Consider the following 10714-nt stretch of genomic DNA (forward strand, 5'->3'; position numbering starts at 1 on the left):
CACACACACACACACACACACACACACACACACACACACACACACACACACACACACACACACACACACAGAGTGCATCACATCAGTATCTCAGATCTGCCAACCTTGGAAAAGTATTTTGAGTACCATCGGTGTGACGGGACCATAGTTCAATAAATACCTCTGTTTTTTAACCATGGTTCTGGTTTGGTTCTGATGGCTTGGCACATCAGAGTATTTTATTTTGTGATTTGAAATGCTATTTAAAAAAAACCTCCAGTACAATTTAATAAAAACTCCAGTACACTTCTGTACACTGTAGAAAAACATGGATTATCATATGTCTACTTCAAATTTATTTTAAGATAAGTATTATTTTTATAGATAGGCCATAATTGAGGAGTATAAACACATGTAATGTGTGTTTCATTCATACTGGACACCAGAGGGCGGCCTCGCGCAGAAACTCCACAAATACATCACAGAAGTAATAGAAGTCCTGATGCTCCAGGAAATCCCTAATATGGACAAAAGCATCCAGCTATGGCTGTAACTGAATAAAAAGAAGATAGAAATGTACTGAATCATGAAACTTTAAAAAATAAACACTCGACTGCAACAATGTATGGTTTACCTGTGTTCTTAAATCCACCTCTGGTATTTTCATAATAATTAAGTATATTTATAATCCATTGCTAATCAACATTCTCTTTTGTTGGACAGCAGGTTAAGAAACGCTTCTCATTACAAGTCATTACTAGGGAAGATGTTTGACGTGTGTTGCTGTTGAAATGCTTGTTATAGCAGGGAGGTGTTTCCCCATCTCAGCGCGCAGACTCAGACACACAAACAAAGAAATAAAACACACGGTAATTATTTAAATGCAAAACAGAAAAAAAAAAAATATCGTATTTATAGTGACAAATCGCACCAACATACTTTGAAGTCAAGAGTCAGGTCTGGTATCTGCAGTTTCATTCACACAGCTGTTTTAAATTGTAATAAAATTACACAAATATTACTGTATTTTTGATCAAATAAATGCAGCCTTGGTGAGCAGAAGAGACTTCTTTCAGAAACATCAACATTTCCAACTGGATATCTTGTTGAATGTGTGTAATTTTATCAAAAACACAGTAAAAAATGTGAAATTACTATTTAAAACAGCTGTTTTCTGTGTGAATGAAACTCCAGACCTGCCAACCAATATATACATAAATATAAATCTATATACACACACATGAAAATGTTAATGTGTTTGGTCTTGGAGGAATAGATCTGCTGCTGCTGCGACTGCCAATACATATAACATACATGAATAACCCCCATAGTATACATGAACACCTCGTAGCAGATCTATACAGGTGGAGCTGGGGAAGGTGGAGGGTTTCTGAAGTTCGCTGCAACCGCTAAAGCAAACACTAGCCAAGTATTTGAATGTGGAGCAGCGAGCTCATTGGCTGCTGATACAGAAGAGAACCAATCAGCTGCGCCGTGTGGTGATGATGTCATTATGTCAGACTGAGTTTGACCTATCGGACTGCGCCATCAGAGTTTCATGACAGGACTTTGGATATACGATATGTGACTGTAGTGAACATAAGCTATGAAGTATTATTATGTGACATCACGGCTGTGAGTGTGTGTCAGTACCGCTGTGCTGCGTCCGTGCCGGTCTGTGATGCGAGCCAGAGTCAGCGTCATATCAGCGTCTGTGGCCGACGTGAACCACTTAAAGCCATATAGCTTGAACCATCCATCCTGCTGTCGCCTGGCAACCGTCTCCGTACCACTCGCTGTCACACACAACGACAGCATCACATCAGAGACACGCACACAGCAACCGCATCACAAACGTGTGTGAGTGTGTGTGAGTGAGTGTGTGAGAGAGAGAGTGTGTGTGAGTGAGTGTGAGTGTGTGAGAGTGAGTGAGTGAGTGTGTGTGTGTGTGTGTGTGTGAGAGAGAGTGCGTGTGTCTGTGACTGTGTGTGTGTGTGAGTGTGTGTGTGTGAGAGGGAGTGTGTGTGTGAGAGAGAGAGTGTGTGTGAGTGAGTGTGTGTGTGTGAGTGTGTGTGTGTGAGAGGGAGTGTGTGTGTGTGAGAGATAGTGTGTGTGTGTGTGTGTGTGTGTGCGTGTGTGAGTGTGTGTGTGAGTGTGAGAGTGAGAGTGAGTGTGTGTGTGAGTGTGAGAGTGAGAGTGAGTGTGTGTGTGAGTGTGAGAGTGAGAGTGAGTGTGTGTGTGAGTGTGAGAGTGAGAGTGAGTGTGTGTGTGAGTGTGAGAGTGAGAGTGAGTGTGTGTGTGAGTGTGAGAGTGAGAGTGAGTGTGTGTGTGAGTGTGAGAGTGAGAGTGAGTGTGTGTGTGAGTGTGAGAGTGAGAGTGAGTGTGTGTGTGAGTGTGAGAGTGAGAGTGAGTGTGTGTGTGAGTGTGAGAGTGAGAGTGAGTGTGTGTGTGAGTGTGAGAGTGAGAGTGAGTGTGTGTGTGAGTGTGAGAGTGAGAGTGAGTGTGTGTGTGAGTGTGAGAGTGAGAGTGAGTGTGTGTGTGAGTGTGAGAGTGAGAGTGAGTGTGTGTGTGAGTGTGAGAGTGAGAGTGAGTGTGTGTGTGAGTGTGAGAGTGAGAGTGAGTGTGTGTGTGAGTGTGAGAGTGAGAGTGAGTGTGTGTGTGAGTGTGAGAGTGAGAGTGAGTGTGTGTGTGAGTGTGAGAGTGAGAGTGAGTGTGTGTGTGAGTGTGAGAGTGAGAGTGAGTGTGTGTGTGAGTGTGAGAGTGAGAGTGAGTGTGTGTGTGAGTGTGAGAGTGAGAGTGAGTGTGTGTGTGAGTGTGAGAGTGAGAGTGAGTGTGTGTGTGAGTGTGAGAGTGAGAGTGAGTGTGTGTGTGAGTGTGAGAGTGAGAGTGAGTGTGTGTGTGAGTGTGAGAGTGAGAGTGAGTGTGTGTGTGAGTGTGAGAGTGAGAGTGAGTGTGTGTGTGAGTGTGAGAGTGAGAGTGAGTGTGTGTGTGAGTGTGAGAGTGAGAGTGAGTGTGTGTGTGAGTGTGAGAGTGAGAGTGAGTGTGTGTGTGAGTGTGAGAGTGAGAGTGAGTGTGTGTGTGAGTGTGAGAGTGAGAGTGAGTGTGTGTGTGAGTGTGAGAGTGAGAGTGAGTGTGTGTGTGAGTGTGAGAGTGAGAGTGAGTGTGTGTGTGAGTGTGAGAGTGAGAGTGAGTGTGTGTGTGAGTGTGAGAGTGAGAGTGAGTGTGTGTGTGAGTGTGAGAGTGAGAGTGAGTGTGTGTGTGAGTGTGAGAGTGAGAGTGAGTGTGTGTGTGAGTGTGAGAGTGAGAGTGAGTGTGTGTGTGAGTGTGAGAGTGAGAGTGAGTGTGTGTGTGAGTGTGAGAGTGAGAGTGAGTGTGTGTGTGAGTGTGAGAGTGAGAGTGAGTGTGTGTGTGAGTGTGAGAGTGAGAGTGAGTGTGTGTGTGAGTGTGAGAGTGAGAGTGAGTGTGTGTGTGAGTGTGAGAGTGAGAGTGAGTGTGTGTGTGAGTGTGAGAGTGAGAGTGAGTGTGTGTGTGAGTGTGAGAGTGAGAGTGAGTGTGTGTGTGAGTGTGAGAGTGAGAGTGAGTGTGTGTGTGAGTGTGAGAGTGAGAGTGAGTGTGTGTGTGAGTGTGAGAGTGAGAGTGAGTGTGTGTGTGAGTGTGAGAGTGAGAGTGAGTGTGTGTGTGAGTGTGAGAGTGAGAGTGAGTGTGTGTGTGAGTGTGAGAGTGAGAGTGAGTGTGTGTGTGAGTGTGAGAGTGAGAGTGAGTGTGTGTGTGAGTGTGAGAGTGAGAGTGAGTGTGTGTGTGAGTGTGAGAGTGAGAGTGAGTGTGTGTGTGAGTGTGAGAGTGAGAGTGAGTGTGTGTGTGAGTGTGAGAGTGAGAGTGAGTGTGTGTGTGAGTGTGAGAGTGAGAGTGAGTGTGTGTGTGAGTGTGAGAGTGAGAGTGAGTGTGTGTGTGAGTGTGAGAGTGAGAGTGAGTGTGTGTGTGAGTGTGAGAGTGAGAGTGAGTGTGTGTGTGAGTGTGAGAGTGAGAGTGAGTGTGTGTGTGAGTGTGAGAGTGAGAGTGAGTGTGTGTGTGAGTGTGAGAGTGAGAGTGAGTGTGTGTGTGAGTGTGAGAGTGAGAGTGAGTGTGTGTGTGAGTGTGAGAGTGAGAGTGAGTGTGTGTGTGAGTGTGAGAGTGAGAGTGAGTGTGTGTGTGAGTGTGAGAGTGAGAGTGAGTGTGTGTGTGAGTGTGAGAGTGAGAGTGAGTGTGTGTGTGAGTGTGAGAGTGAGAGTGAGTGTGTGTGTGAGTGTGAGAGTGAGAGTGAGTGTGTGTGTGAGTGTGAGAGTGAGAGTGAGTGTGTGTGTGAGTGTGAGAGTGAGAGTGAGTGTGTGTGTGAGTGTGAGAGTGAGAGTGAGTGTGTGTGTGAGTGTGAGAGTGAGAGTGAGTGTGTGTGTGAGTGTGAGAGTGAGAGTGAGTGTGTGTGTGAGTGTGAGAGTGAGAGTGAGTGTGTGTGTGAGTGTGAGAGTGAGAGTGAGTGTGTGTGTGAGTGTGAGAGTGAGAGTGAGTGTGTGTGTGAGTGTGAGAGTGAGAGTGAGTGTGTGTGTGAGTGTGAGAGTGAGAGTGAGTGTGTGTGTGAGTGTGAGAGTGAGAGTGAGTGTGTGTGTGAGTGTGAGAGTGAGAGTGAGTGTGTGTGTGAGTGTGAGAGTGAGAGTGAGTGTGTGTGTGAGTGTGAGAGTGAGAGTGAGTGTGTGTGTGAGTGTGAGAGTGAGAGTGAGTGTGTGTGTGAGTGTGAGAGTGAGAGTGAGTGTGTGTGTGAGTGTGAGAGTGAGAGTGAGTGTGTGTGTGAGTGTGAGAGTGAGAGTGAGTGTGTGTGTGAGTGTGAGAGTGAGAGTGAGTGTGTGTGTGAGTGTGAGAGTGAGAGTGAGTGTGTGTGTGAGTGTGAGAGTGAGAGTGAGTGTGTGTGTGAGTGTGAGAGTGAGAGTGAGTGTGTGTGTGAGTGTGAGAGTGAGAGTGAGTGTGTGTGTGAGTGTGAGAGTGAGAGTGAGTGTGTGTGTGAGTGTGAGAGTGAGAGTGAGTGTGTGTGTGAGTGTGAGAGTGAGAGTGAGTGTGTGTGTGAGTGTGAGAGTGAGAGTGAGTGTGTGTGTGAGTGTGAGAGTGAGAGTGAGTGTGTGTGTGAGTGTGAGAGTGAGAGTGAGTGTGTGTGTGAGTGTGAGAGTGAGAGTGAGTGTGTGTGTGAGTGTGAGAGTGAGAGTGAGTGTGTGTGTGAGTGTGAGAGTGAGAGTGAGTGTGTGTGTGAGTGTGAGAGTGAGAGTGAGTGTGTGTGTGAGTGTGAGAGTGAGAGTGAGTGTGTGTGTGAGTGTGAGAGTGAGAGTGAGTGTGTGTGTGAGTGTGAGAGTGAGAGTGAGTGTGTGTGTGAGTGTGAGAGTGAGAGTGAGTGTGTGTGTGAGTGTGAGAGTGAGAGTGAGTGTGTGTGTGAGTGTGAGAGTGAGAGTGAGTGTGTGTGTGAGTGTGAGAGTGAGAGTGAGTGTGTGTGTGAGTGTGAGAGTGAGAGTGAGTGTGTGTGTGAGTGTGAGAGTGAGAGTGAGTGTGTGTGTGAGTGTGAGAGTGAGAGTGAGTGTGTGTGTGAGTGTGAGAGTGAGAGTGAGTGTGTGTGTGAGTGTGAGAGTGAGAGTGAGTGTGTGTGTGAGTGTGAGAGTGAGAGTGAGTGTGTGTGTGAGTGTGAGAGTGAGAGTGAGTGTGTGTGTGAGTGTGAGAGTGAGAGTGAGTGTGTGTGTGAGTGTGAGAGTGAGAGTGAGTGTGTGTGTGAGTGTGAGAGTGAGAGTGAGTGTGTGTGTGAGTGTGAGAGTGAGAGTGAGTGTGTGTGTGAGTGTGAGAGTGAGAGTGAGTGTGTGTGTGAGTGTGAGAGTGAGAGTGAGTGTGTGTGTGAGTGTGAGAGTGAGAGTGAGTGTGTGTGTGAGTGTGAGAGTGAGAGTGAGTGTGTGTGTGAGTGTGAGAGTGAGAGTGAGTGTGTGTGTGAGTGTGAGAGTGAGAGTGAGTGTGTGTGTGAGTGTGAGAGTGAGAGTGAGTGTGTGTGTGAGTGTGAGAGTGAGAGTGAGTGTGTGTGTGAGTGTGAGAGTGAGAGTGAGTGTGTGTGTGAGTGTGAGAGTGAGAGTGAGTGTGTGTGTGAGTGTGAGAGTGAGAGTGAGTGTGTGTGTGAGTGTGAGAGTGAGAGTGAGTGTGTGTGTGAGTGTGAGAGTGAGAGTGAGTGTGTGTGTGAGTGTGAGAGTGAGAGTGAGTGTGTGTGTGAGTGTGAGAGTGAGAGTGAGTGTGTGTGTGAGTGTGAGAGTGAGAGTGAGTGTGTGTGTGAGTGTGAGAGTGAGAGTGAGTGTGTGTGTGAGTGTGAGAGTGAGAGTGAGTGTGTGTGTGAGTGTGAGAGTGAGAGTGAGTGTGTGTGTGAGTGTGAGAGTGAGAGTGAGTGTGTGTGTGAGTGTGAGAGTGAGAGTGAGTGTGTGTGTGAGTGTGAGAGTGAGAGTGAGTGTGTGTGTGAGTGTGAGAGTGAGAGTGAGTGTGTGTGTGAGTGTGAGAGTGAGAGTGAGTGTGTGTGTGAGTGTGAGAGTGAGAGTGAGTGTGTGTGTGAGTGTGAGAGTGAGAGTGAGTGTGTGTGTGAGTGTGAGAGTGAGAGTGAGTGTGTGTGTGAGTGTGAGAGTGAGAGTGAGTGTGTGTGTGAGTGTGAGAGTGAGAGTGAGTGTGTGTGTGAGTGTGAGAGTGAGAGTGAGTGTGTGTGTGAGTGTGAGAGTGAGAGTGAGTGTGTGTGTGAGTGTGAGAGTGAGAGTGAGTGTGTGTGTGAGTGTGAGAGTGAGAGTGAGTGTGTGTGTGAGTGTGAGAGTGAGAGTGAGTGTGTGTGTGAGTGTGAGAGTGAGAGTGAGTGTGTGTGTGAGTGTGAGAGTGAGAGTGAGTGTGTGTGTGAGTGTGAGAGTGAGAGTGTGTGTGTGTGTGTGTGTGTGTGTGTGTGAGAGTGAATGAGTGTGAGTGTGTGAGTCTGTGTGAGTGTGAGTGTGTGTGAGTGCCAGTGTGTGTGTGTGTGTGAGTCTGTGTGTGTCCTCACAGACGTCAGATCCTCCCCTGCGCTCGGTCATCCACTGTCCGGACGTCCAGAACCTCTTCTCATCACGTGTGGTCAGACGCTCGAACGCTTCTCTGACCGGCACTCCTAAAGACTGCGCACACACACACACACACACCAGTGAAGCACAAAGACCTGTGCTTCTCATTCCACTGACGTCCATTCATATGTATGTGAACGCAGGAAACACAAGCTCATGCTAATCTTTTGAGCTTCAAAGTTCAAGTCTGATGAACTCTGACTGTCATGTGAAGATCGATGTGGCACTGCGTGACCTGAATGTCAGCATGAACATCCTCATTTGTAAAAACAGAATAAAGTATTTTTCAGACTGTAACAAGGCAGTAAGCTTTCTGTCAGGGTTAGTAGGGCCCTATGAAATCCGTTTAATTTTTTCCCAAATTCCGTATTATTTTTCTAAAGTCTGTTTTTTCCATTTTAATTTTTCTGAATTACATTTTTTTTTTCCGTTTTCATTTTTCTAGACTCAGTTATAATGGTTAAATTAAAAATAAATTAATTATATTGAGACGGCAGACGGTGAAATCAGTATATACAGTATCTCACAGAAGTGAGTACACCCCTCACATTTTTGTAAATATTTTATTATATCTTTTCATGTGACAACACTGAAGAAATTACACTTTGCTACAATGTAAAGTAGTGAGTGTACAGCTTGTATAACAGTGTAAATTTGCTGTCCCCTCAAAATAACTCAACACACAGCCATCCCAATTTGGACCTTTTCACTTAGGAGTGTACTCACTTTTGTGGCCAACGGTTTAGACATTAATAAAGTGTCATTTCTTCAGTGTTGTCACATGAAAAGATATAATAAAATATTTACAAAAATGTGAGGGGTGTACTCACTTCTGTGAGATACTGTATGTAGCTTCAGTATGTATGTAGTAAACAAAACTGCACATCTGCACCATTAATTCATACAGAGACAAATAACATGCAGAATTCATATTTAAATACTATTTTTGCGACTTAATATTCAGAGACACTCGTCCGTTTTGATTTAAAGGGGTCATCGGATGCCCATTTTCCACAAGTTGATATGATTCTTTAGGGTCTTAATGAGAAGTCTATAACATACTTTGCTTAAAATTTCTCAATGGTAGAGTAAAAAACACACTTTTTACCCTGTCAAAAACAGCTCTGTTCACATCGAGCCATTTTAGTGCATGTCCCTTTAAATGCTAATGAGCTCTGCTGGCCCCGCCCCTCTCTTCCTGGGGTGATGAGCTGCTCTCTGAGACTGTTTACTTTAGCGCGGAACTTGCTAACTAGCACATTATTAGGAAAGGTGATTTGCAAAGATTCATAAAAAACCTTATACTCCCTTCTTCTGGAGGTGAAGCTGGATCAGGAATGATTCGTGCGAACATAGACACATTTAGGCAGATCGGGATCGTCGCATTCCCTTCAAAAACTAAAGTAACGTTAATCTTCTGCGTCTTCATCAGCTCAGATGTCGGGAGTAAATGACGACTGCTATATTCATTCTTACATCCAGCTCATGTATGTAACCTCAATCGCTTAATCGGAGTCATTCTTGTCTTCCCCTGCACCAGAGTCGACACAATGGCGGACTGATGACAGCTCAGTCAGGGCGGGTCTAAAGTAAGACGCTAGAGTCAATCAACTATCGTGGGAGGGGCCTGTGCAGAACTACGTCATTCTGACAGGAATCTCAGAACAGCCTGGTTTGAGAAAGGGGATTTTAAAATAGGCATTTTAAAAAAACCACTGGGTGGATTTTTATCATTATAGGATGGATGTGTACACACACTTCCAACACACATTTATGTTGAAACAACATGTAAAGTGAATTTTGCATCCGATGACCCCAAGTGTACTGACCTACTTTTGATTAATTCATCCAAAATTTAGCATATTCCGTGACATTCCACGTTATACAGTAAATTCTGTTTTTATAACTGGATTTCGTGATTCCATCCGTGTTTTCCGCATCGCAGAAATCATAGGGCCCTAGTTTAGAGATTGTCTGGATGAGTGAGTGCTTCACCTCGATGACTTTAGCAGCTCCGTCCGTCATGGCCAGCGGGCAGGTGTAGAGTCCAGCGGACGGCGCGAACAGGTAGATCTTGCTCATCTGATACACTCGACTGCACACACACACACACACACACACACACACACACACACACACACACACGTGAAGCTGCTGCTTATATCTAATGAAACGATGGCACCGCAAATGGCAGCCACGACGCTGAGCTCCACAACCGTTCTGCTGTTTTTGTTTGTTTGTTCTGATTTGTCATTCTTCTTCTGTAAGTTTTGCCAGAGATGAACTCCTTAACATTAAGCAACACATCCCAGACAATATTTCTCTGGTTTTTGATTATTCTGACGTTTTGTTGGACATTCTAGTCAGTGGTACAGCTGTGTTGTTCAAACAGACGCAGACGTGTACAGACGCAGAAGAGGGAAGCATGCTGGTTAAGCTCCACGCGCACGGCTTTCAAACAGCGCTCCCAAGCATTCATCTCATGAATGTCCGTTCCCTTCCTAACAAAACGGATGAACTTCTCCTCACCCGCACCAACAAGGACTTTTCAAACTCTGCTGCGCTGTGCTTCACTGAAACCTGACTGAGTGAAGCCATTCCGGACAATGCGCTTCATCTGCCGGGCTACCAGCTGTTCAGAGCGGATCGCATCGCGGAGTTAACGGGGAAAACCAGAGGTGGTGGATTGTGTTTCTACATCAACGAAAGTATGGTGTTCAGATGTAACAATGCTGGAAAAAATGTGAACTCCTACTTTAGAGGTGCTCTTCATAAACTGTAAACCGTTCTACTCGCCACGGGAGTTTTCCTCATTCATTCTCGTGAATGTGTACGTGCCTCCGGACCAAATGGAGCAAAGGTACCCACACTCTATTTTAATATTTCTTGGAGATTTTAATAAAGCAAATCTCTCCCGTGAACTGCCAAAATACAAGTAGCACATTACATGCCCCACCAGAGACAGTAATATATTGGATCACTGTTACACAGCAATAAAGAATGCATATCACTCTGTCCCACGAGCAGCTTTGGGGCTCTCTGATCACTGTTTGGTTCATCTTATACCGACCTACAGGCAGAAACTGAAATCAGCTAAACCTGTTTTAAGGACTGTTAAAAGATGGACTAATGAAGCAGAGTGATTTACAAGCCTGCTTCGACCTCACTGATTGGAGTGTTTTTGAAGCTGCTGCCACCGATCTGTACGAGCTCACGGATTCTGTAACATCATATATCATTTTCTGTGAAGATATGTGCATTCCTACCAGGACATTCTTATTTAAATAATGATAAACCGTGGTTTACTGGGAAACTCAAACAGCTTCGTCACGCCAAAGAGGATGCTTACCTCATCTTCACACAGATCTTCAACAGATCACTGGAACTGTGTGAAGTTCCCTGCTGCTTCAAACGCTCCACCATCATTCCAGTCCCCAAAAAGCCCAAAATCACTGGACTTAATGACTACAGACCTGTCGCTCTCACGTCTGTGGTCATGAATTCATTTGAGAGACTGGTGTAGAGGTCTGTGTGGGACTGTTTTTTTAGTCCCGCTCCCGCAAGGTTCTATTCCGCACCCACCCGCTCCCGCTATATATTCACTCTTTGTTCACCCG

At 45.7% G+C, this 10714-nt stretch overlaps 1 protein-coding gene across 1 annotated transcript in view; it reads right to left on the bottom strand.

The window, feature by feature from the left end:
• Window positions 1-10714, bottom strand: part of LOC107665917 (acyl-CoA dehydrogenase family member 11) — a 32435-nt gene that overhangs the window by 6180 nt on the left and 15541 nt on the right. The window contains exons 4-6 of the mRNA XM_016456980.1: window positions 9093-9192; window positions 7040-7151; window positions 1606-1775 (exon numbers count right to left, since the gene is read on the bottom strand). Coding sequence (XP_016312466.1) covers window positions 1606-1775; window positions 7040-7151; window positions 9093-9192 — 382 coding nt within the window. The remainder of the gene's footprint in view (window positions 1-1605; window positions 1776-7039; window positions 7152-9092; window positions 9193-10714) is intronic.

This window comes from Sinocyclocheilus anshuiensis, unplaced genomic scaffold, assembly GCF_001515605.1.
Source record: "Sinocyclocheilus anshuiensis isolate Anshui unplaced genomic scaffold, SAMN03320099.WGS_v1.1 scaffold1064, whole genome shotgun sequence".
NCBI classification, from domain to species: domain Eukaryota; kingdom Metazoa; phylum Chordata; class Actinopteri; order Cypriniformes; family Cyprinidae; genus Sinocyclocheilus; species Sinocyclocheilus anshuiensis.